Genomic DNA, 27,191 nt, shown 5'->3' on the forward strand with positions numbered 1-27,191 from the left:
TGGCACATAAAAAAAAAAAAAATAAATAAACGTTCATACTCACCTTAGGCTAGTTTCACACTTGCGTTCAGCGCAGTTCGTCACTATGGAGAATAGCGCAGTCCGTTAACGCACTGCGCTATTCTCCATAGACTTGTATGGACGACGCACTGTAACGCAAGTGTCTGCGTTGCATCCGCTGAACGACGCAGCGTCGTTTTGACGCCGCGTCGGGCGGATGGAACGCAGCATGTAACGTTTTTCTGCGCTTGACGGAGTGTCAAAAAAACGCAATCTGCAGGAATCCGTTAGGCGTCCGTTTTTATAATGGACGCCTATGGTGGCGGATTCCGTTAGATTGCGTCATTTGATGGATTCCGTTAACGCACCTGACTTTACACAACTGCGCATGCTCAGATGTGTAAAGACAAGGAAAAAAACTACAACGGACTGCGTTATTTTGTACGATCTGTAGCATGCGTTGTGCCACTATATGCAACGCATCCGTTGCATGCGTCACACAATGCAATGCTACGGATCCCGTTCAACGCAGGTGTGAAACTAGCCTTACCTCAATCCCTGCAGCATCGCTGCTCCTCCTCGCGTTTGTCGTCAGCAGCAGCGCCGCAGTGTGGAGCCGGCCACGCTCCCTGCAGCATCGTGATGTCCTTCTGTCTGTGCCAGCGGCAGCTGCGTGTACACGTGCGCACAGAGATGATGTCATCGCTGTGAGCCCCGCTAGTCTCCACACAGCCGCCACCAACACAGACAGGAGGACATTGCGGTGCTGCAGGGATCATGACCAGTGAGTTATACTGATTCACTGCACTCCGCGCTGATGATTATGATGCGCGGGGTGGGGAGGAGGGGGCGGGGGGCAGTGAATACAGCCGCACATGATCACTCCAGGCTGTAGTTGCCAGGGGTGATCATGCGAGCAGGCTGTTTAATATGCGCGCATTCCCCACCCACCTGTCAGTGCTGGCTTCAGCGCTGAGAGATGATGGGCGGGATGATGGGCGTGCTTATTAAATGAGCGGGCCCACATGGTCACGGTAGGCGCTGCTACAGCCTGCTCGTGCCGCCGATGACCCGCTCCACCCTCATTCCCCGTAGCCCTACATTCAGCCTAAGACACATCCCCCACTTTTCCCCAACATTTGGGGGAAAAAAAAAAATGCGTCTTGTAGTCCGAAAAATACGGTGCATGAGTATTGCTGGGTTTCACATTTTTAACAAATGCCAGATTTTATGGCAATAAAATGTAACCTTGGACAACCCCTATAAAAAGGTAAATCTGACAGCATAGTATAGGGGGAAGATAGCCTGATTCCAGCGATGTGTCTTACTGGGCAGCTTTGTGTAGGTCTGATGGAATCCCTGTTTTATCTGCTGTAGATGTAGCAGTGCTGTATAACCACGCCCACACTAATGATTGGCAGCTTGCTGATGATGCACAGTGTATACAGGAAACTGAAAAAAGTATGTACTGAGACATCTGGTGAAAAATGCAGTTTAACCCCTTCAGCCCCAGAGCACTTTCCTTTATTGAGTTTTTGGTTTTTGCTCCCCTTCTTCAGAGAGCCGTAATTTTTTTATTTTTCCGTCAATCTTGCCATATGAGGGCTTGATTTTTGCGGGACGAGTTGTACTTTTAAATGAAACCATAAAGTTTTACCATATGGTGTACTGGAAAACAGCAAAAAAATTCCAAGTGTGGAAAAACTGCAAAAAAAAGTGATGGCACAATAGTTTTTGGGATGTTTTATTCACGGTGTTCACTATATGGTAAAACTGATGTGTGGGTATGATGCCTGAGGTCGGTACGAGTTTGTAGACACCAAACATGTATAGGTTTACTTGTATCTAAGGGGTTAAAAAAAATTCACAAGTGTGTCCCAATAAAAAGTGGCGTACGTTTTGCGCCATTTCCGAAACCCGTAGAGTTCTCATTTTTCTGGATCTATGGCTCAGTGATTGCTTATTCTTTGCGTCTCGAGCCGACATTTCTAATGGTACCATTTTTGCGCAGATGATCGCCTGTTATTGCATTTTGCGTAAAATTTGCGGCAACCAAAAAACACGTAATTTTGGAGTTTGGAATTTTTTTGCCACTATGCCGTTTACTGATCAGATTAATTGATTTTATATTTTGATAGATCGGGCATTTCTGAACGTGGCGATACCAAATAAAGAGAATTTTGTTTACTTACCGTAAATTCTTTTTCTTATAGTTCCGACATGGGAGACCCAGACCATGGGTGTATAGCTTCTGCCTCCGGAGGATACACAAAGTACTACACTAAAAAGTGTAGCTCCTCCCTCCTAGCATATACACCCCCTGGATAACCAAATCTATCCAGTTTAGTGCAAAAGCTGAAGGAGGACATCCACCCACAAGTAGAGACAGAGCAAAACCCGGAACAACCGGAGCCTCTGTCTACAACAACAGCCGGTGAAAACACACGGAACAAGAAAACTGCCAACAGGGAGGGTGCTGGGTCTCCCATGTCGGAACTATAAGAAAAAGAATTTACGGTAAGTAAACAAAATTCTCTTTTTCTTCATCGTTCCTTATGGGAGACCCAGACCATGGGACGTCTCAAAGCAGTCCATGGGTGGGAAATAAACAGAAAACTGAGAAGTAGGCAAAACCTAACTTCACAAATGGGTGACAGCCGCCTGAAGGGTGCGTCTGCCCAAGCTCGCATCTGCCGAAGCATGAGCATGCACTTGGTAGTGCTTCAAAAAGGTGTGCAGACTAGGCCAAGTGGCAGCCTGACAGACCTTCTGAGCCGTAGCCTGGTGCCTGAAAGCCCAAGAGGCACCGACAGCTCTGGTCGAGTGCGCCTTGATCCCCGGCGGGGGAGGCACTTGAGTACACTGATGAGGCATCGGATATGGCCGACCTAATCCAACGAGCTAGGGTCGGTTTAGAAGCCGAGAGACCCTTGCGCTGACCTGTGGTCAGCACAAAAAGAGAGGTGCACCGCCTAAGAACAGCGGTGCGTGACACATAGATCCGGAGCGCCCGCACCAGATCTAAAGTATGCAACGCTTTCTCAAAGCGATGCACAGGAGCCGGACAAAAGGAAGGCAATGAAATGTCCTGGTTAAGGTGGAAAGGAGACACCACCTTAGGGAGAAAGTCCGGAGTCGGACGGAGAACCACCTTGTCTTGGTGAAAAAACAAAAAAGGTGACTCCTAAGAGAGCGCAGCCAAATCAGAGACTCTCCTGAGAGAAGTTATGGCCACCAGAAAAACGACTTTCTGTGAAAGTCGAAACAAAGAAACCTCCCTAAGAGGCTCAAAGGGGGGTTTCTGTAAGGCCGTGAGGCCCAGATTAAAAGGTCCTAGGGATCCAAAGGCCGCCGGTAAGGCGGAATGATGTGAGACGCACCCTGCATGAAGGTGCGCACCTGAGCCAGTCGGGCGATACGCCGCTGGAACAACACTGACAGAGCCGAAACCTGTCCCTTAAGGGAATTGAGGGATAGTCCTAGCTGCAGACCGGACTGTAGAAAAGGACAGGATGGTCGGCAAGGAAAAAAGGCCAAGGGGCATGCCCGGAAGAACGACACCAGTACAGGAAAATTCTCCAAGTCCTGTGGTAAATCTTGGCCGAGGAAGACTTCCGAGCCTGAGTCATAGTGGAGATGACTTCGGGAGGAATGCCGGAAGCCGTCAAGATCCAGGACTCAAGAGCCACGCCGTCAATCTGAGAGCTGCAGAATTCTGGCGGAAAAACGGACCTTGAGAGAGAAGGTCTGGGCGGTCCGGGAGATGCCACGGCACCTCTACGGACAGACGGAGCAGGTCTGGGTACCAAGCTCGCCTGGGCCAGTCTGGAGCAATGAGTATGACCCGACGGCCCTCCATTCTGATCTTGCGCAGGACTCTGGGCAAGAGAGCTAGAGGGGGAAACACGTAAGACAGACGGAACTGGGACCAATCCTCAACCAGCGCGTCCGCTGCAAAGGCCTGAGGATCGTGGGAGCGAGCCACGTAAACCGGGACCTTGTTGTTGTGCCGGGATGCCATTAGATCCACTTCTGAAGTGCCCCACTTGCAGCAGATCGACCTGAACACTGCCGGATGCAGAGCCCACTCGCCGCTGTCCACGGTTTGACGGCTGAGATAATCTGCCTCCCAGTTTTCCACGCCTGGGATGTGGACTGCGGATATGGTGGACTTGGAGTCCTCCGTCCACTGAAGGATGCGTTGAACCTCCAACATTGCCAGGCGGCTGCGAGTCCCGCCCTGGTGATTGATGTAGGCAACTGCTGTCACGTTGTCTGACTGGACTCGAATGTGCTTGCCCGCCAACAGGTGGTGAAAGGCTACGAGAGCTAGAAGCACAGCTCTGATCTCCAGCACATTGATCGAGAGGACTGATTCGGACGGAGTCCAAGTGCCCTGTGCTCGGTGGTGGAGAAATACTGCTCCCCAGCCGGATAAACTGGCATCCGTGGTGAGAATAACCCAGGACGGGATCAGGAAGGAGCGTCCCTGAGACAGAGAGAGGGGCCGAAGACACCACTGAAGAGAGCTCCTGGTCTGTGGCGACAGAGCCACCAACTTGTGCAAGGAAGAAGTCCGCTTGTCCCAACAGTGGAGAATGTCCAGCTGCAGAGGACGCAGATGGAACTGGGCAAAGGGAACCGCTTCCATTGACGCCACCATCTGACCCAGCACCTGCATAAAGTGCCTGATGGAGTGACGGCGAGGCCTCAACAGAGAGCGCACCGCCAGATGGAGGGACTGCTGTTTGACTAAGGGCAGCTTGACAAGTGCTGGCAGAGTCTCGAATTGCATCCCTAGGTACGCAAGTTTTTGGGTCGGAGTCAGAGTGGACTTGGGCAGATTGACAAGCCACCCGAATTGAACAAGAGTGGCGAGAGTGAGCGAGACACTCCGCTGACAGTCTGCACTGGATGAAGCCTTGACAAGAAGGTCGTCCAGGTAAGGAATCACTGCCAACCCCTGGAGGTGCAGAACCGAAACCACTGCTGCCATTACCTTGGTAAATACTCGAGGGGCCGTGGCTAACCCGAAGGGGGGAGCCATGAATTGGAAATGTTCCTCTCCGATTGCAAAACGTAGCCAACGCTGGTGTGAAACTGCAATTGGCACATGCAGATAGGCATCTCTGATGTCGATAGATGCCAGGAAATCTCCCTGGGTCATTGAGGCAATGACTGATCGCAGAGACTCCATGCGAAAATGCCGCACCTGAACATGCTTGTTGAGAAGCTTGAGATCCAGGATGGGCCGGAAGGAACTGTCCTTTTTGGGGACTAGGAATAGATTTGAGTAAAAACCTCTGAACCGTTTCCTGGCGGGAACCGGTACAATTACTCCGTTGGCCTGTAAGGATGCCACGGCCTGAGAGAAGGCGGCAGCTTTGGAGCAGGGGGGAGTGGACAGAAAAAATCTGTTTGGCGGGCTGGAAGGAAACTATCCTGCAGCCGTGGGAGATGATATCCCGCACCCACTGATCGGAGACGTGTTGAAACCACACGTCGCCAAAGTGGGAGAGCCTGCCACCGACCAAGGACGTTGCTGGCTCGGCCAGATAGTCAAGAGGAGGCTGCCTTGGTGGCAGCAGCTCCTGCGGACCTTTGTGGACGCAGCTTCTTGCGCCAGGTGGGCTTCTGGTCCTTGGCTGAGTTAGTGGACGAGGCCGAGGGCTTAGAGGCCGCCCAGTTAGAGGAACGAAAGGAACGAAACCTCGACTGGTTCCTGCCCAGGGCAGGTTTCCTGGTTTTGGTTTGTGGCAAGGAAGTACTCTTCCCGCCAGTAGCCTCCTTAATAATCTCATCCAGTTGTTCACCGAACAGCCTGGACCCAGCAAATGGGAGCCCAGCAAGGTACTTCTTTGAAGAAGCATCTGCCTTCCACTCTCGAAGCCACAAAATCCTGCGGATAGTGAGGGAATTAGCGGAGGCCACCGCAGTGCGGTGAGAAGCCTCCAGCATGGCAGACATGGCGTAGGCTGAAAAGGCTGAAGCCTGGGAAGTTAAGGCAACCAATTCAGGCATAGAGTCCCTAGTGAGGGAATGCATCTCCTCTAGGGAAGCAGAGATGGCTTTGAGAGCCCACACTGCTGCAAAGGATGGGGAGAACGAGGCCCCTGCCGCCTCAGACAGACTTGGCCAGGAGGTCAACCTGGCGGTCAGTGGGATCCTTAAGTGAGGTGCCATAAGCCACAGATACAACTGTCCGGGCTGAGAGTCTAGACACCGGAGGGTCTACCTTTGGTGAGAGCCCACTCCTTGACCACCTCTGGTGGAAAAGGAAAACGGTCATCAGAACCACGCTTTGGGAAGCGTTTGTCAGGACAGGCTCTGGGCTTGGACACAGTGGCTTGAAAACTGGAGTGGTTAAAGAACACACTCCTTGTTCTCTTAGGCAAGGAAAACTGGTGCTTTTCTGCCAGAGAGGGTTGCTCCTCTGATACTGGCGGATTGAGGTCCAGTACAGAATTAATGGATGCAATCAAATCACTAACATCTGCATCACCCTCGGTCAGATCAATGGGGCACATGGAGGTAGCGTCCGAGCCCCCAGTAAAGACATCCTCCTCGTCCTGCGAGTCGGCTCGTGAATCGGAGCCGCGGGACGAGGAAGGAGAGGGGACCCTGCGTCTCCTCTTAGGAGGACGAGGTCTGGGAGCAGATGAAGAATCCTCTGTGAGCTCTGCAGAGCGAGCCGAAGCAGCAGAGGCGCCCTGAGAAGGGGGCTGATGCATGCTCAGCAGAGTCCGGGACAACTCTCCCATGGAGTCGGCAAAAGACTGGGAGATTGACCTAGAGAAGGATTCTACCCAAGCCGGGGGTTCAGCCACCGGGGCCGGAGCAGCCGGAGGGACCACTGGGGAGACTCCAGGCTGAGGCACCACCATGTTAGAGCAGGCATCACAATTAGGATATGTGCTCGGTTCAGGCAGTACGAGCTTACATGCAGTGCATATTGAGTACAGCCTTGCTCCTAGTGTGAGACATGCTGCTGAGGTGGAGGCTCTGCAGTAAAGAACACACTCCTTCAGAATGACCCCCAGAGAGTGTATAAGAAAGTCCACAACCAGAGGTTGTGGCTTACCAGACAGTTTTGTGTGCCCTCCGGATCCCACAGCTCGGACCCCCAGACAGGTTGCAGAAATGCAGCAGCCAGCGCCGATCAGTGTGAGAACGCTGATAATATGGCGCCGGAGGGAGGAGGGGGGGCGGGGCCTAGTCCAAGAGCGGGAACCGGAGGGCCAAGGAGATATCCAGGGGAGGGGAACATCTCCTCAGAGAGGAGTGTCCTCCCCTGAGCTGATCGGCCGGTGGGCGGCGCCGCACTGTCCCTCTGCCTGACTGACATGCAGGGGCAGTGAAACCGAATTTTACAATGCGGCCAGCGAGCAGGCACCCTCGGCGCGGTTCTCAGGTGAAAACCAGAGAACCGGCCGGAAATGTCACCAAAGTAACCTGACACACTCTCCCCAACAATAAAGATGCAAAGGACCCCCTGCAATAACGTCTCAAATACTTAGCTTGTGAGACGCAGGGCCAGGTCCCTGAGGGATGAGTGCTCCGTCCGGCAGGGTCCTGAAAGAGCTGCGGATGGAGACCGGTCTTCTGCAAAGCAGTGAGAACCGTGCTGGCTCCCACTTCAAGCCAGAGCCCGAGGGATGGTGAAGGAGCGCGGCATGAAAGGCTCCAGCCTTGAAATCAACCTTAACAACACCGCCGACACAGTGGGGTGAGAAGGGACATGCCGGGAGTCCAGCTTGGACCCGCTTTTCTTCAAACTCTTTAAAATCAAAAATCAGATGAGAATGCATGTGTGCCTCCTGAACACAAAGCATTGAACTGGCTAGATTTGGTTATCCAGGGGGTGTATATGCTAGGAGGGAGGAGCTACACTTTTTAGTGTAGTACTTTGTGTGTCCTCCGGAGGCAGAAGCTATACACCCATGGTCTGGGTCTCCCATAAGGAACGATGAAGAAATGTATTTTTTTTAACCCTTTAATTTTCAATGGGGTGAAAGGAGGGTGATTTGAACTTTAAGGTTTTTTGAAAACTTTTTTTTTCACTTTTTTTATTTTACTAGTCCCCCTAGGTGGCTATAGCGATCAGCAATCCGATCGCTCTGCTCTATCTGCTGATCACAGTTATACAGCTGTAAACAGCAGATACGGTCACTTCCTGCTTCACTGGCCACCAGGCTGAGTGAAAACCAAACGTCATAGCTGCAGGCGTCATCACATGACCCTGTGCTACCATGGCAACCACCGAAAGTCACGTGATCACTCAGGTGACTTACGGTGGGGGCGGCGGTAAGTGAAAATCTTCACCGCGTGTATATACATCTCGCTGCCAGACTTTGGCAGCGAAATGTAAGGGGTTAATGTTACGGGTGGAATGCGATTCCACTCGTAACATGCAGGCACACATGTCAGCTATTGAAAACAGCTGATATGTGCGCCGATCGCCGCACTCTGCCCGCGACAGGGGGCAGGGCTTAACGGCATACGATCCATGACGAATAGATCCGTCAAAGGTCGTGAAGGGATTAAAAAGGGACTGTCAGCACAGGATGACTGCTCAAACCAAGTCCAGGCGCTCTGTACATCATTAGGTGAAAAAAAAAAAATTCTACAATATTGTTTTTGTTATTTACCATGTTTACTATATGGTGAACCTGACCGGCCATTATGATTCCCAGGTCATTACAAGTTTTTTTTTCTTTTTTTTCACGCCATTTTCCAACACCCGTAACAGTTTCATTGTTCAGAATCTGGGGCTGTGAGGGATTAGGATTGTGCCCTAAACTGATGTATTTACTGATACCATTTTTGGGTCGATGCGATTGTTTGATCGCCTCTCATTGCATTTTATTGTAATGTTGTAGAAGTCAAAAAACAGACACGTAATTCTGAAGTTGATTTTTCCCCTCCGCTACGCAGGTTACCCAATTGGATTAATTTATTTTATAGTTTTGATAGACTGGACAGTTCTGAATGTGCATTTTTTTATTGTTTTATTTTCAATTAGGCAAAAGAGGCGATGTGATTTTGAACTTTCATAATCCCCCCCCCATCATAATTTTTAACCCCTTTACAACCTACAAAGTATATATACATATCTTAGGTCGCCTCCCTTTAAAGGGAACCGGTCACCAGATTTTTTCCTAATTAAACCATAAATACCACCTTCTGCAGCTCCTGGGTTTTATTCTATGAAGGTGCACCTTGTATCTGGCCCCCTTTTCAGACCTCAAACACAACTTTATAAAATATTACCTTTTCGTATGCAAATTAGTTTGGTTGGCCAGATTGGTGGGTTCTATCTTGCCTTCTGTCCCCCCTCCTGGCGCTGTTCGCCGTCCCCCAGCCTTGATTTGCATGGATGACGACGGCCCAGTCATCCTCCACGCTGATGCCGAAGTCTCGCGCAGTTAGCAGAGGCCACTATCGCGGGATTGAGCAGAAACTATCCCTCTCGCGCACCAGTGATGTATTTGCGCAGGCTCGAGATTATGGGCGACGCTGTGCATGACCTCACCAGCGTCATCCTAGTACCCACCCATAATCTCGAGCCTGCGCAAATCACCGGTGCATGAGAGGGATAGTTTCTGCTCAGGCCCGTGATTATAGCACTTGGAAGGTTAGTAAAAAAACAAAAATGTAATATCACCAGGTGGTGAAGTTGTTCATTTTTTCTTTTTTTTTCTCTCCGCACTATTGTATTTAATAGTCCCCTTAGGGACCATCCTATATAGAGCTGTACATCAGCACCACAGCCAGTGTTAACAGGAAGTTTGTCATGGCAGACACAGGGTTCATCAGCTGATCCCTGGCTGACATGACAACCCACTGGCGCCCCACGATCATGTAATAGGACCGCCGATGGGAGTGGGAAATGACAGGCTCCCTGCCGGCAGAGACTGACACCAAGGTTTAACCAGATCCCAGCTGCGGGCGGCTCTGCGATCCACACGTTTGCTAATCAGATCAGCGAACATGTGCAGGAATAGATGCAGGCTCGACGCATGAGCCCGCATCAAATGCAGGGACACTAACTTGGATGTACAAATACATGATTGGTCATGAAGGGGTGAAATCAGTGTTTCGTTTTTTTACCACTGGAGTGGTGCTTTAAGTCTAAAGCTGGTGTCACACACAGCGACAACAACGACGTCGCTGCTACGTCACCATTTTCTGTGACGTTGCAGCGACGTCCCGTCGCTGTCGCTGTGTGTGACATCCAGCAACGACCTGGCCCCTGCTGAGGTCGCCGGTCGTTGCTGAATGTCCAGCTTCATTTTTTGGTCGTCACTCTCCTGCTGTGACACACACATCGCTGTGTGTGACAGGGAGAGAGCGACGAAATGAAGCGAGCAGGAGCCGGCGTCTGGCAGCTGCAGTAAGCTGTAACCAGCGTAAACATCGGGTAACCAAGGGAAGACCTTTCCCTGGTTACCCGATATTTACCTTCGTTACCAGCCTCCGCTCTTGCTGCCAGTGCCGGCTCCTGCTCTGTGCACATGTGGCTGCAGTACGCATCGGGTAATTAACCCGATGTATACTGTAGCAAGGAGCCAGCGCTAAGCAGTGCACGCGGCTCCCTGCTCTCTGCACTGTGACATGTAGCTGCAGCACACATCGGGTTAATTAACCCGATGTGTACTGTACCTAGGAGAGCAGGGAGCCAGCGCTAAGCGCGGCTCCCTGCTCTCTGCACATGTAGCACAGCGACGTTATGATCGCTGCTTCTGCTGTGTTTGACAGCTAAGCAGCGATCATAACAGCGACTTACAAGGTCGCTGTTACATCACCGAAAATGGTGACGTAACAGCGACGTCGTTGTCGCTTAGTGTGAACCCAGCTTAAGTCCTCTGCACCCGGTCTTATACTCAGCTGCCACCATCTTTTATCTCCATGGCTCCACTCAGTCTCCTCCGATTTGTGACCTGCCGGCTGCTCCATTGTATCATGGAGTAGTCGGAGGTTACAACTCAATACAAGTCTATGGGAGCCTCGTTCTGGCTCTCAGACTTGCATTGAGAGCTTGTGATGCAACTTCTGACTTCCGGCCAGTCAGAAGTTACAGGCACAAGACGGAGCCACAGGACCAGAACAATGCTGAAAAAAATGTTTACACCGGAGGGAGAGTATAAGATCGGGGACACAGAACTTTGATTTAACCCCTTCACGACCATGGACGGATCTTTCCGTCATGGATCGTGTCCCGGTAAGCCCCGCCCCCTGCCGCGGGCAGGCGGCGTGGATCGGCACACATATCAGCTGTTTTCAACAGCTGACATGTGTGCCTACATGTTCCGAGTGGAATCGCATTCCACCCGGAACATTAACCCCTTAGATCTCGCTGCCAAAGTCTGGCAGCGAGATCTATATGCGCGCGGCCATGGTTTTTACTTACCGCCGCCCCCTCTGGACGTCACGTGAGTGATCACGTGACGTTCGGTGGTTGCCATCGTAGCACAGGGTCATGTGATGACGCCTGCTGCTACTAAGTTTCACTTTCCTTTTTCCTCGGCACGGAGCAGAGGAAAAAAGAATGTGACTATTTCTGCTGTTTACAGCGGTATAGCTGTGATCAGCAGATAGCGATCAGCAATCGGATTGTTGATCGCTATAGCCCCCCTAGGGGGACTAGTAAAATAAAAAAAGTAAAAAAAAAAGTTTTAAAAAATTAAAAAAACCTAAAAGTTCAAATCACCCCCCTTTCCCCCCACTGAACATTAAAAAAAATAAATATACACATATTTGGTATCGCCGCGTTCAGAAATGCCCGATCAAAATATAAAATCAATTAATCTGATTGGTAAATGGCGTAGTAGCAAAAAATTTCCAAACGCCAAAATTACGTTTTTTGGTCACCGCAAGTTTTACGCAAAATGCAATAACAGGCGATCAAAACGTAGCATCTGCGCAAAAATGCTACCATTAGAAACATCAGCTCGAGACGCAGAAAATAAGCAGTCACTGAGCCATAGATCCCAAAAAATGAGAACTCTACGGGTTTCGGAAAATGGCGCAAAACGTACGCCACTTTTATTGGACAAGCTTGTGATTTTTTTTAACCCCTTAGATACAAGTAAACCTATACATGTTTGGTGTCTACAAACTCGCACCGACCTCAGGCATCACACCCACACATCAGTTTTACCATATAGTGAACACCGTGAATAAAACATCCCAAAAACTATTGTGCCATCACACTTTTTTTGCAATTTTTCCACACTTGGAATTTTTTTGCTGCTTTCCAGTACACCATATGGTAAAACTTATGGTTTCATTTAAAAGTACAACTTGTCCCGCAAAAAACAAGCCCTCATATGGCAAGATTGACGGAAAAATAAAAAAGTTACGGCTCTCGAAAGAAGGGGAGCAAAAAACAAACGCAAAAACGGAAAGTGCCCCGGGGCTGAAGGGGTTAAAGCACCACGCCAACGGGGGAAAAAAACAAAAAACCACGATGGAGTGTCTGGCCGAGCGATTATGCACTGAGCGCCAGTACTTGGTCTGAACAGTCATTCCGTGCCACAGTCCCTTTGCAAAGACATTATTTTGGAAAGTTTTCTATGCTAATTCATTGAGAATCAAAGATCACTAACTATTTTTAAGCCTTTTAAAAAAAGTCTAGAGCTTCTAATCAGACCTATACACCTCTGTGGTCAGATAATACACAAGTCTATATAGACCAAGCCTACAGACCATATATGTGGAGAGTGGACCATGTACACACTGCTTTACTACTAGGGGAGGAGGTATTTAAACCACAAATTGAATAGTTTTTGCTGAACCAAGTACATATAGGTACAGTGGAACCTCGCTTAACGAGTAACCCACTTAACGAGAATTTCGCTTAACAAGCAAAGCTTTCTGTAAATTTGTAACCCGGTTTACGAGAAAGCTTTTCTGTGCGAGCAAAATCCTCATCACACACTTCCAGTTCTGTACATCCACCGCGCTCTGACCCGCACTTGCAGTCCACACAAACACACATGTACGCACAAAACACAAACACGCACGCACACACAGTATTATGCTCACCTTACCTTCCGTTCCACCGCCGGCCTCATGGTTCTTTTAGTTCCCAGGTACATTGCGACGTACTCGCGGCGAACTACAAGTACCATGAGGCCGGCGGTGGAACGGAAGGTAAGGTGAGCATATAATGTGTACCTTCCGTTTCATCGCTGGCCTCCTGGGTCCTGTAGTTCGCTGCTCCACTCCAGGCTGTGCATCGGCATCCATAGCGACGAAGCAGGAACATTTTGTCACCGCTACTCAAAGGCAGCGCGCTGGCCAATCAGAGGCAAGCGGCTCTGCCTTTAACGTCAGCGCTCTGGCCGCAGAAGTTCCTCCCTCATCGTTATGGTAACCCGATACACAGCCCGGCCCCGTACCAGAGAACAGCAAGTCCCAGGAGACCGGCGATGGAACGGAAGGTAAGGCGAGCATATAATATGTGCGTGTGCATGCTTGTGCGTTTGTAATGATAGAATAGGGAACCAGGATGGGACATTTAACAAGTTGTGGAACGAATTATCTGAGCTTGCATTATTTCCTATGGGAAATCTTGCTTTGCTGAGCGAGTAACTTTGTTTAGAAGCACACTCCCAGAACGGATTGTTCTCGTTAAGCAAGGTTCCACTGTACATACATTAGGCTCCCGGTTACTGTGGTCAGGCTGTGAAGATGACAATAGTACAAGTAAACTCATCTGCTCCACAATCACTTGTTGGGCCACAACACTATCGGAAGCCCATAGAGAGCCATGGTGCACTACTGTGCCTACAATACCCATCCCATGCCGGGGGATACTCACTTAATAGCGCTGCTCATGCTCTGTGCTTGCTGCTGACTTCCATTATTGATTGTGCTGGCGTTTTTCAGCTGGCTTATTTGCTGTGTCTGCATTCCTCCACTTCCAGGGCCTGGATTCGGCTTCACTGGGCCCCTCAATTGCCCATTCTGACTGGACAGACCCATTAAAACAGGGTTCTCTGTTCTTGTGGTGCTCATTTTGTTTTCTATTAAATTGTCCCTTTGAAGGTTTTTGCAGCTTCAAAGTCAAGAGTCAGTCCAGAGACTGTAATAACAGTTTATAGGACTCTTCCAAATGAAGAGATAAAGTCTTGCTCAATAAATGAGTCCTTGTTATTGCAACGCAAACAAGTGCTTGTTCTTGGTAAAGTCTTTGAACTGTGAAGTCACTTGTTCTGATGCACCAAATCAACTTTCTTTATAAAAAAAAAAGCCCTCGGATGTAGATTTGACGTAAGATCTGTCAAAGCAACCTAAAAAGGGGGAAAAACAAGAGTTATTGCAGGAACACAAAGGGGTTTTTATTAACTTACCCCAAAACCTGTCATCCATTCTCTAGTGGAGGTTATGTGTAGAGAAAAGCCATTGATTAGCAATGCGACGTCTATCAGGCCAGATTCCCTGTGTACTGAGAGCTGGAAGCAGAGGTTTGTCCTGTGCAACTACCTACAGCCGGGGGGCAGCATATAGTCAGAAATGCATCCATTATTGGTACATGTCAGGATCACTGCAGCCCATCTCCTAGAAGATCCACCACCACTGGTGTCTAGCTTGTAAGCCTGTCCTGAAGTAGCCACTAATAAATAATTAGTGGGTAATTTTGGGTCTCAGCAATCACAACCAGCTTCAAAAAGAAAAGCGCTGGTAAGGAGTGTACATGCTACGCTGTCCGGCAGCAGTGGCAGCGTTTTGCATGGATGTGTGAAGGCAGCCATATTCAGCCATTCTGTCCCCAACAGCAGTGAGGAGGCAGCAGATGTTACATAGGTTGTCTCCTACTTTTATATTGATGACATATTAGGATAGGGAATCAATTTCTGATCAGCTGGGGTCCAACACCCCGCACCCCCACTGATCAGTTGCTCTTGGTCCCGGCAGCTGGAAGTGCTCAGCTCCGACACTACTCCATCTTGTGATAGCGCCTTGTGGGGCCGGGTGCTGCACAGCTGCCTCCCATTCAAATCAATAGGAGAGGGATGTGCAGTAACCGGCCGCGGCCACTATCAGAAGATGGAGTAGCACCAGAGATTAGCATTTCCAGCTGCCTGCTGCTGTCCGGTTCGAGAACAGCTGATCGGCGGGGGTAAAGGGTGTCAGACCCTGGCCGATCAGACATTGATGACCTAAGGAAAAGGACACTAATGTTAAAGTAGTGGACAACCCCTTTAACACCTTAAATGCTGTTGTCAATCATTCCCTTTATCCCCGCACATTACAAAATGCACACATTAATACAAAAATAACAAGTGGTATCTCTTCGCCTAAAGGTCCAACATGTCCAAATAGAAGACTGACTCATTCAATAAACTTAAATAAAAAATATATCAAAACAGGATTACATTTGTTGCGATGGCTGCAGACAAGAGGAAGACAAAACATGTTATCTACATCAACATGGTATCCACTGCACACACAAAAAAAGCCCACATCACCATTGACCTAAAAATAAAAACATTAAGGTTTCTCTGAAAATAGCAAAGGTTTTTTTTGTTTTTGTTTTTTTTTATTTTTACAAATTTACATTTTTCTTCTAAATTAAAAAACTGTGCAGGTCTTCCAATAAAACTTCCAGTGACGGTTGAATATTGCGCCAGCACGTCTTATACAGGTATGGACAAAGTACAGTACAGCCGGGCATATAACTGGCAATAGCCGCACACTTTCACATTTTTGTACATGGGAAGCCTTTTTAGATGCGATACCCTGCCCTAATTTTGGCCAGGTCAATATTATTCATGCCAAGGATTCTTATCTATATTGATCTAACTTTGTTACTACTGTAAGTTAGGCTTCTTATAAGGAAAGCTTATAGGGTCATTTTTACAGATCCTGAGAACGGACTTAAATCTCTTTTCATTCAAAACTTGACTAATTTTGGGATGGCACAGATACATTTGTAGCCCTTTCTGTAACTCAGAGGTGTGAATAGAGAAAGCGGCACAAGGGCAGCCACCTCTGAAGCGGCAGACGAGAGACCCCCCCCAACCCTGAACATATGTAAGGTGTGGCATTAGAAGTTATGAGTTTACTTTTCAATGTAAAGTCATTAAGGTCTGTGGTGAGTCCAGTTGAGATGGAGCGGCTACATTTACATCTGAGGCCATGGATGCTTTCACTACAGGCGGAGGAGTCAACAAACCTCAACCAAGCACTGGAGAAGAGTCCAGGGAGCGAGTGTAAGATGTCTACATTGCTAGTCTTTCATCACAGCCAAGAAAGCAGAAGTAATGAACGACTTATTAATGACAGCGCAAATATTTACAGTTTACCAACCATGAAGGTGATTGGAAAACTAAGAAGGTGGGGGAGGGGTATATATACATATATATATATATATATATATATATATATATATATATAATCTCCAGATGGTTCTCCGGTTTTTGTCCATCTACATTCATTTACAAACATTCTGAATAAACCACTCTGCTGACAAGGATGCAAGCGAGGCACATGGCTGTGGTGGTCTCATCTGATTAAAGGTTTCCTGCCATCAGAATTCACAAGTTATATTCACACATTCTAATTGGCGGGGGTCCGAGTCCTACACCTGAGACACCCAGTCAAACACTTCTGCCCCATAAACTTTAATGATCAGTGGCTCACTGAAAAGGGGTGCGTAAGTGTTTCAGTATCTGGCCCCCCGACAACAGAACGTCTGACGTAGTAGTACAGGCCAGAAACTTTGCACCAGATTTACCACTTCGCTCACGTGGCACCTGAGTTCTTGGATGCCCGGGGAAGAGTTATTTTAGTTTTAAAAGCTTTGGACCGGTTCCATTTAAACTGGTTTTCCAGTGCTAAATACTTCAGCTCCTTCCCTTTGTTTCCATGTATTCATTGCTGTGTCATCGAGGTCAAGTGGGCAGTGACTCATTGATGGAAGACTTTAACCTAGCAGGAGCCCCACACATCAGATCTGGGCCGGACGCCCGCTAAGGCTACTTTCACACATCAGTTTTTTCCCCATCAGGTACAATCCGGAAAAAAACGGGTAAAACGGATCCGGTACCGCATCCGTTTTATCCCCATAGATTTGCATTGTTACCTGATTGTACCTGATGGCTTTGCGTTGCATCCGTTTTTTTCCGGATGCGGCAAAATGTAGCAGAGCGGCGGCCGGAGGCAACGTGTCTTGCAACTTTTTTTGTCCGGCAAAAAAAACCGCATCGCGCCGCATCCGGCCGCTGCGGCGCATTTTCAATGCATGCCTATGGACGCCGGATGCGGCGCGATGCGGAAAAAAAACGCATCCGGTTTCTTCCACTGCGCATGCTCAGTAGAGTGCCGCAACCGGAAAAAAACGGACTGGCCGCATGTAAAAACTTATGCAAAGGATGCGGTGTTTTCGCCGCATCCGTTGCATAGGTTTCACAGCCGGATTGAGCCGCACTGCTCAAACCGGATGTGTGAAAGTAGCCTAATTCTCCAGTGTGGATGAACACCTGACCTCTCAGTGCAAGCAAATATCACCATGGCCGAAATGATATCACCACTCCAAAACATCTGAAAGCCATGGAATAAAAGGGCCATCTCTTGGCCCATTTGACAGGTTGTGTCCTCCATACTACAGTGTGGTCACACAACACTCAGAGACCCAACAAACATTATGTAAAAACGCCAGCAGTTCAGGTGCCCAAACCTCAGACTCAGTTCCTCACTATAGCTTTCCATCTCTGCGTACTGTGCATGGGGACATGTCCATTAAGCGGATGCCTCTCACATGGCATATAGGTAGGAAAGAGTTAAGCCCCCGTCATACACAGCGAGATTGCTGAAACGTCACAGGCTTTGTGACGTATCAGCAACCCAGTCAGTGATTATCGCTGTATGTGACAAGCAGCAGCGAGCGGGCCCCTGCTGTGAGGTCGCTGATCGTGACAAAACAATCAGGACTATTTTTTGCTCGTTGGTCTCCCGCTGTGCAGCACGCATCGGCGTGTTTGACGGCGGGAGACCAACGAGCGCCGGTTCTGCGTGTGCAGGGAGCAGTCATTACACGGGTCGCTAGTGGCTGGTCGCTGTAGAGACCTGCCTCACTGACAGCTCAACAGCAACCATGTAGCGACCATGTAGTGGGATCGCTGATACATCGCTATGTGTAATGGTACCCTAAAACCAACGCATGAGAAGCCAGAGGAAGAGCTGAACAAAACCCAACAAACAGCTCATGGCAGCAACTGTCACCTTACACCAGGGTTGGGGAACCTCCGGCCCGCGGGCCGTATGCGGCCCGCCATGACCTTTTCTGCGGCCCCCGGGCACATTGCACAGTCCACAGAGCTCGGGAGGCAGCAGCGTCTTGCTTGCTGCTGGCCCTTTAAACCCTGTATGGCTTACGTCCTCATGCTAGCGTGAGGACGTACTTTGTGGGTGGAGTTAGCGCTCAACTCGCTCTTTTTCCACAGAAGAGAAGCTACTACCTCAGCGTCCGACAGGTGTGTTTGTGCTCCCATGCCTGTGTGTGCCCCTGCACATCCCCACTGCAGCCTGTGCTCCGTGCAGCGTCCCATCCACCTTGCGCATTCCCACTGCAGCCTGTTCTCCGTGCAGTGTCCCGTCCTCCTCGCGCATTCCCACTGCAGCCTGTTCTCCGTGCAGTGTCCCGTCCTCCTCGCGCATTCCCACTGCAGCCTGTTCTCCGTGCAGTGTCCCGTCCTCCTCGCGCATTCCCACTGCAGCCTGTTCTCCGTGCAGTGTCCCGTCCTCCTCGTGCATTCCCACGGCAGCCTGTGCTCCTCACTCTCCCCCACGGCAGCCTGTGCTCCTCACTCTCCCCCACGGCAGCCTGTGCTCCTCACTCTCCCCCACGGCAGCCTGTGCTCCTCACTCTCCCCCACGGCAGCCTGTGCCCCTGTGGCCTCCCCACGGCAGCCTGTGCCCCTGTGGCCTCCCCACGGCAGCCTGTGCCCCTGTGGCCTCCCCACGGCAGCCTGTGCCCCTGTGGCCTCCCCACGGCAGCCTGTGCCCCTGTGGCCTCCCCACGGCAGCCTGTGCCCCTGTGGCCTCCCCACGGCAGCCTGTGCCCCTGTGGCCTTCACACTGCTGCCTGTGCCCCCCTGGTATGTCAGAACCCCTAGCAATGTCCTTAAATTTCTCCCAGCCCTCCCAAGTGATATATAATCCTCCCTAGTGATGTCCAGTCCTCCCAGCCCTCCCCAGTGATGTCCAGTCCTCCCAGCCCTCCCCAGTGATGTCCAGTCCTCCCAGCCCTCCCCAGTGATGTCCAGTCCTCCCAGCCCTCCCCAGTGATGTCCAGTCCTCCCAGCCCTCCCCAGTGATGTCCAGTCCTCCCAGCCCTCCCCAGTGATGTCCAGTCCTCCCAGCCCTCCCCAGTGATGTCCAGTCCTCCCAGCCCTCCCCAGTGATGTCTAGTCCTCCCAGCCCTCCCCAGTGATGTCTAGTCCTCCCAGCCCTCCCCAGTGATGTCTAGTCCTCCCAGCCCTCCCCAGTGATGTCTAGTCCTCCCAGCCCTCCCCAGTGATGTCTAGTCCTCCCAGCCCTCCCCAGTGATGTCTAGTCCTCCCAGCCCTCCCCAGTGATGTCTAGTCCTCCCAGCCCTCCCCAGTGATGTCTAGTCCTCCCAGCCCTCCCCAGTGATGTCTAGTCCTCCCAGCCCTCCCCAGTGATGTCTAGTCCTCCCAGCCCTCCCCAGTGATGTCTAGTCCTCCCAGCCCTCCCCAGTGATGTCTAGTCCTCCCAGCCCTCCCCAGTGATGTCTAGTCCTCCCAGCCCTCCCCAGTGATGTCTAGTCCTCCCAGCCCTCCCCAGTGATGTCTAGTCCTCCCAGCCCTCCCCAGTGATGTCTAGTCCTCCCAGCCCTCCCCAGTGATGTCTAGTCCTCCCAGCCCTCCCCAGTGATGTCTAGTCCTCCCAGCCCTCCCCAGTGATGTCTAGTCCTCCCAGCCCTCCCCAGTGATGTCTAGTCCTCCCAGCCCTCCCCAGTGATGTCTAGTCCTCCCAGCCCTCCCCAGTGATGTCTAGTCCTCCCAGCCCTCCCCAGTGATGTCTAGTCCTCCCAGCCCTCCCCAGTGATGTCTAGTCCTCCCAGCCCTCCCCAGTGATGTCTAGTCCTCCCAGCCCTCCCCAGTGATGTCTAGTCCTCCCAGCCCTCCCCAGTGATGTCTAGTCCTCCCAGCCCTCCCCAGTGATGTCTAGTCCTCCCAGCCCTCCCCAGTGATGTCTAGTCCTCCCAGCCCTCCCCAGTGATGTCTAGTCCTCCCAGCCCTCCCCAGTGATGTCTAGTCCTCCCAGCCCTCCCCAGTGATGTCTAGTCCTCCCAGTGATGTATATGCCCTCAGCATCTCCTGTGATGTATATGCCCTCAGCATCTCCTGTGATGTATATGCCCTCAGCATCTCCTGTGATGTATATGCCCTCAGCATCTCCTGTGATGTATATGCCCTCAGCATCTCCTGTGATGTATATGCCCTCAGCATCTCCTGTGATGTATATGCCCTCAGCATCTCCTGTGATGTATATGCCCTCAGCATCTCCTGTGATGTATATGCCCTCAGCATCTCCTGTGATGTATATGCCCTCAGCATCTCCTGTGATGTATATGCCCTCAGCATCTCCTGTGATGTATATGCCCTCAGCATCTCCTGTGATGTATATGCCCTCAGCATCTCCTGTGATGTATATGCCCTCAGCATCTCCTGTGATGTATATGCCCTCAGCATCTCCTGTGATGTATATGCCCTCAGCATCTCCTGTGATGTATATGCCCTCAGCATCTCCTGTGATGTATATGCCCTCAGCATCTCCTGTGATGTATATGCCCTCAGCATCTCCTGTGATGTATATGCCCTCAGCATCTCCTGTGATGTATATGCCCTCAGCATCTCCTGTGATGTATTTACAGCAGTCCCAGCTGACACAAACGTGGAAAAACAGTTGTGAGAAGCAATAAGATCAATATTGAATAATATAGCCGCACCAAAAACAAGAAGCTTCAGCCGCCACGATGAGTTAATTGTTTGACTAAGTATAGCAGGGTAATTTTAAGTTGATAGTTTTGTGCGGCCCCCGAAGGTTGGTAGAAAATTCCAAATGGCCCTCGGCATTAAAAAGGTTCCCCACCCCTGCCTTACACAGTCAGAAAGTACTATGTACTAGTAACCACCGTCAGGATGGAGACGGTGGGGTCCGGACACCATGCACACTTCTGCCATGGTCCCAGTTATAGCAGAGGGCAGCTTCCTATAGACCCGCTGTCAGCTGGCTTGTGTCACAGGAGTGTGGGCCTATATAAAGGGATAACGAGCCCTTTAAATTGTCACTGTGTGAAGAGAGCATTGAACCCTGAGAATCTCCCAGCTAAACCAGTATTCAAAGGAAAGAAAAAAACAGCACTGGGAGGGGCAGTGTACTGGTATGTTACTAGTCCTGCAATACTGACCCAACACGATCTCTCAGTAGGTGACTTTCCAGCATCAGGGGCCGCACTACACATACAGCAGCCACAAAGCAAGCTGGTGGGTGGAGCCTCAGTATAGGGGGGCGTGGCCTGCAGATACCTAGAACAATCATCACAAACATGCTCATCCCAGACCTACAAATGGAGAAGACAATCAGGAGCGCAGACTGCACCAGTAGGTCCAGATACCCATCTTCTACATGCCGCTCCAGAGCTCGGCAGTGCGTCACAGCCATCAGTGAGATTACTGCACCCGAACATCAGGGAAAACAACATGACTCAGTCTATGACTAGTAAATCAGAAAGAGCTAAGGTGTAAAGAACTCATTAACCCCTGCAGGAACAGCCATATTTTCATTTTTACCTCCCCGTTATTCCAAGAGCCTCACCTTGTTATCTGCACATAGCTATAGGTGAGCGCCGTTTGTTTTTTTGCAGGAGGAGTTGTGATTTTTCATGAAAACATTAATTTCAATGGCGGTAGGAAGGACGATTAGTGGCGGTTCTGCGCTGTGCGTTATTCCAAAAAACATTCAACGCGTTTCAAAGTCACCTCACTTCAAGAAAAAACAGCATCAGGTGGTTTTCTTTTTCTTGAAGACATGAGGCAGCTTTGAAATTAATAAACCATGTTTTGTGGAATACTTGCACAGCATCATCACTGACCGGCAGCGCAGAACAACCACTAATGGGGTTTCCTTCCTACTCATCGGTTTCTTGAGACTGGATCTGCAGCAGCGGTCACTCACATCCATTTCACCCACCGAGGTCAGCGTATAAGATTATCCTTTGTGCTATTTTTTTTCTCAGATAATCTATTGTTTGGTTTCTCCCTGAGAGCAACATTAATTTTACTGCATTATAAATGAGAAAAAATCCAAATGGGACAAAACTGAAGAAGCTGCAGTCTCCCCATGTTTTCTGTATTAAGTTGTACAATACAATTAAAAAAAAAAAAATGCTTTTTAGATATGAGTTAGTGTACGTGACCATGATCTGGACATGCTGCGTCCTGGATCCAGCATGTCCTCTCCGCAGGAGACCGCAGCTGCCCGTGCCCACGATCAGGGTTTGGGCCGCTGTGGACTGTGTGTTCTCCCTGCGGAGAACACTCACGTCTCCAGCATAAATTAACATGCTGCGCCTCACAAAGCTGCGCAACAGGTCAGGTTACACTGCGGAAAAAAACAATAGTGGGCATGGGATTTCTATAAATCCTTCCACTGTGCTTGTACTGTACAATGCAGCGTTTTGGACACAGCTATTCCTGATCGCGGACACATACTCTTTCTGTAGTTTTCATTGATAATTTGAGGTACCTATGACAGAACAATCATTTTTTACTGCATATTGAGGGAGGCTGTGGTGACTGGATATAAATCTGGTATTTTTCTTTATTAACCATTTTTTAGTCCCCTTAGAGATCTTTAAAGGGAACCTGTCAGGTGCAATATGCCCCCGGACCACGAGCAGTTCTGGGTGCATATTGCTAATCCCTGCCTAATCGTCCCCGTATATAATAGCATAAAGAGATCTTAAAAAAAAAAAAAGTATTTCTAAAGATCTTTGACCGTATGCTAATGAGCGCAGGGCAGTAGTCCCCTGGGCGTTTCTTCCCTTGCCAGTCGCCCCCATTAGCATGTTGGTATATCCCTGTGGGTGTGTCATCAGAATGTGCACCTCTCTGCTGCCATCGCCGTCTGGCGGGGGATTTCGGCAAGGTGCGCATGACCCTGGTGTTTGGGTCATGCACACTATGAAGCCGGGTGTACGTGTCCTGGCTTCAAACTGAAGTAATGGGCATGACCCAAACTCTGGGGGTCATGTGCACTGTGCCGAAACCCAGCGTCAGATGCGATGGCGGCAGAGAGGCGAGAGATCATCCTGCGACGCTGCGTATTCATTAGCAGGATAGCACACCCACAGGGCTGTACTAACATGCTAACGAGGGGTGACTGGCCGGGGAAGCAACGACCAGGGGACAAGTGCCCTCGCTCATTAGCATACGGTAAAAGATCTTTTTCAATACTTTTTCTAAAGATCTCTATCTATGCTAGTGTATACAGGGACAGTTAGGCAGGGGTTAGAAATGTGCACCCAGTTGTGGCTGCATATTGCACCTGACAGGTTCCCTTTAATCTGTGATTTTTAGATCGCTTATACTATGTTATCTTAGAGTATATTGCATATATTGAGGTCTATAAAGTTTGGCCTATACTGAGGTATATTGAGCTTCTGTGGACCAAGACGGCTGCCTGCTGAAGGCCCCCGGCTGCCATAATTCTCCACTGTCAAACAGATTTAAAACGCATTACAATTAGCAAAATAGGGGCAATCGGGACCAACGGTGATCATGGTTATAGGCAGATGTCAGTTATGTTCTACAACCAGCACTTGGCTTGTACTGTGCCCCCCTCAATACAGGGCAATGACTTGGCCAAACCGGTCCATCTCCAGGAGCCCCAGCAGCACATTAAAAGAACTTCCTTACATCTTATATCAAGGACGCTGTTGCTCCAGATTTATAAACTAGCACTTTGCAGGGAACACATCTGACCCAGAATGCCGGCCACACACAGCTGCATTACTGGGGGCCATGTAGTACTACGCTTCTATGGGACGTCTCCAGTGTTAACTGATGTGACCATCAAGTAGGGACTAACTAGTGATGGGCAGTGCTGAGCCTTTGGACCCCCCACCTACAACCAGTAACCACACTATTCAGTGTGGGCTATAATTGTCTCTGGCACACAGACCTAATCATGCCCCCCACAGAACCATTTAGAGATGGCAAGTGGCACTTGCTGGGGAGGCCTCCCAGTGTTCACAGACGGGACTGGTCTCCCTGTGCTGGACAATGGAGAACACTCCGCTAGTCCCCAGTGGTCTCCCCTTCCCATCATAATTGGGCCTAGTGCCACATACCCCAGGGTCACCGCCTGATAGAACACAATGGCAGATTATCGGGGCCGTGGAGCACCGGGGGAGGGGATCATGGTTATCAACTTTCATACTATTTCGCTTAAACAAGTGTTTTTGTTTTTTTAGATACTGGAAAATGGTACAAGACTACAGTATACATATAACACTAATGTATATTACACACACGTAGGAGTTTCAGCAATTATGAGCAGAACCACACACAATATATATACCCACACACCCCCCACATATACACGTATCAGTCCCATCAGTTATAAGCAGGATTACCCCCCACCTATATACTGTATATAGACACGTATCAGTCCCATCAGTTATAAGCAGGATTACCCCCCACCGCACCTATATACTGTATATAGACACGTATCAGTCCCATCAGTTATAAGCAGGATTACCCCCCACCTATATACTGTATATAGACACGTATCAGTCCCATCAGTTATAAGCAGGATTACCCCCCACCGCACCTATATACTGTATATAGACACATATCAGTCCCATCAGTTATAAGCAGGATTACCCCCCCCACCTATATACTGTATATAGACACGTATCAGTCCCATCAGTTATAAGCAGGATTACCCCCCACCGCACCTATATACTGTATATAGACACATATCAGTCCCATCAGTTATAAGCAGGATTACCCCCCCCCACCTATATACTGTATATAGACACATATCAGTCCCATCAGTTATAAGCAGGATTACCCCCCACCCACCTATATACTGTATATAGACACGTATCAGTCCCATCAGTTATAAGCAGGATTACCCCCCACCGCACCTATATACTGTATATAGACACGTATCAGTCCCATCAGTTATAAGCAGGATTACCCCCCCCACCTATATACTGTATATAGACACGCATCAGTCCCATCAGTTATAAGCAGGATTACCCCCCACCTATATACCTGTATATAGACACGCATCAGTCCCATCAGTTATAAGCAGGATTACCCCCCACCTATATACTGTATATAGACACGCATCAGTCCCATCAGTTATAAGCAGGATTACCCCCCACCCACCTATATACTGTATATAGACACGCATCAGTCCCATCAGTTATAAGCAGGACACACACACACACACACACACACACACACACACACACACACACAGTGGGCAGCGCTGGGGTCCTGGGTTCTAGTCCCACTAAGGACACCATCTGCAAGGAGTTTATGTATTCTCCCCGTGTTTGCATGGGTTTCCTCCCGCACTCCAAAAATATACTGATAGGGATTTAGATTGTGAGCCCCAATGGGGACAGTGTTGCCAATGTATGTAAAGTGTTGTGGAATTAACAGCGCTATATAAATGAATATATAATATTATACAAACACACACATACATATACACATAGATAGATCTATCAGTCCCATCATATAAGCAGGATTACCTTCCACACAAAGTATATACACACACAACTCATAAAACACACCTATATACCGTATACACACACACGTATCAGTCCCATCAGTTAAAAGCAGGATTACCTTCCACACAGTATATACATACCCAACTCGTATATACTGTATACAAACATATCAGTCCCATCAGTTATAAGGATTACCCCACACACACACACCTCGTATCAGTCCCATCAGTTATAAGGATTACCCCACACACACACCTCGTATCAGTTTCATCAGTTATAAGGATTACCCCCCAAACATACAATGTATATACACACACCCCTATATACCGTACACACACACGTATCAGTCCCCCCGTTTGAGCAGTATTCCCCGCACCGCCCATTAACCCCTGCTCCGCCACCTCCAGGCCCGGACCCCCGGGACCCCCCCCCTGTAAGGCCGGAGTCACACCACACACTGTACCCCAGGCTCCGCCGAGCCCCACATAGCGGCCCCCTCGGGCACAGGCTCCGGGCGCAGACGTTCGGCCATGACCCTGCGCCCCCCGCCCTCAGTGACCGGGCCCGCTCCGTACACACCGGCGATCACACTGCTCGGCTACAGATGACGGAGTGGTCGTCAGTCACCGGCCGTTCCCTCACACAGCGGCCCCGGAGCACGGGCCGTCCTGCCCCCCGCCCCAGGCCTCACTACACGCACCCGCGGCCCGAGCACTTCCGATTCCTCAGCGCCGCGATGTCCTCGTCTTCACACCGGGCCTCGCCGTTGATGGATTATTTCTCACTAGTAATGGTTTTATTTCTCTTCGCTTTTATTTTGTCTTTTTTTGTTTCTTCTCCGTGCGTTTTTCTAAGTCGAAGCTCCAAAATGGCTTCCTTCCTCCTTTAAACCCTCCCCGCGCCGAACGTCCGGATCCTTCCGCTGTGAAATAGGAGAACCGCATTACTGCACGTCACCAGACGTGTCACTGCGCGCACTTTTTCCCTGAAGGAAACACTTCCGGGTTGAGCGGTAGAGTCTGGGCGGGACCGGGCGGATAGTTTCTCCTCCGTTAACGTGTCCTTAAGTTTCCATCACTTCTCACATGTGTGTAGACATGATGACTCCTTCATGACCCTGTGCAGCGCCTCGGGTACCGCACACATGGCCGCTGCTCGGTGCTGGCGGTGGAGCCGGGCTGCTACTGTCCCTCACACCCCTGTGTTGCTCGCACAGGCCCTCTTACACCCAGGGGCTGAGGTTGGGGGTCTCCTGTCCTGCTTTGCTTTTCACCCCTTCCCTGCTGGACAGTTTTTCGGTTTTGCTCTTATGTCTTTTCCTGATGGATACTGGGGCAGGGTCTGCAGGGAGGGGAAAGGGTGGGCACCCCTGGTCTAAATGACTTATTGGGAACAGTTAAAGGGG

The 27,191-nt window shown here is 49.9% G+C and overlaps 1 protein-coding gene across 1 annotated transcript in view; it reads right to left on the reverse strand.

The window, feature by feature from the left end:
• DDX6 (DEAD-box helicase 6) overlaps positions 1-26,701 on the reverse strand; it is a 48,031-nt gene extending 21,330 nt beyond the window's left edge. The window contains exons 1-2 of the mRNA XM_075329105.1: positions 26,487-26,701; positions 13,826-14,297 (exon numbers count right to left, since the gene is read on the reverse strand). Of these exons, the coding sequence (XP_075185220.1) occupies positions 13,826-14,022 (197 nt within the window). The 5' untranslated portion in view covers positions 14,023-14,297; positions 26,487-26,701. The remainder of the gene's footprint in view (positions 1-13,825; positions 14,298-26,486) is intronic.
• Positions 26,702-27,191: the final 490 nt, after the last annotated feature.

This window comes from Anomaloglossus baeobatrachus, chromosome 11 (assembly GCF_048569485.1).
Source record: "Anomaloglossus baeobatrachus isolate aAnoBae1 chromosome 11, aAnoBae1.hap1, whole genome shotgun sequence".
Lineage (NCBI taxonomy): Eukaryota > Metazoa > Chordata > Amphibia > Anura > Aromobatidae > Anomaloglossus > Anomaloglossus baeobatrachus.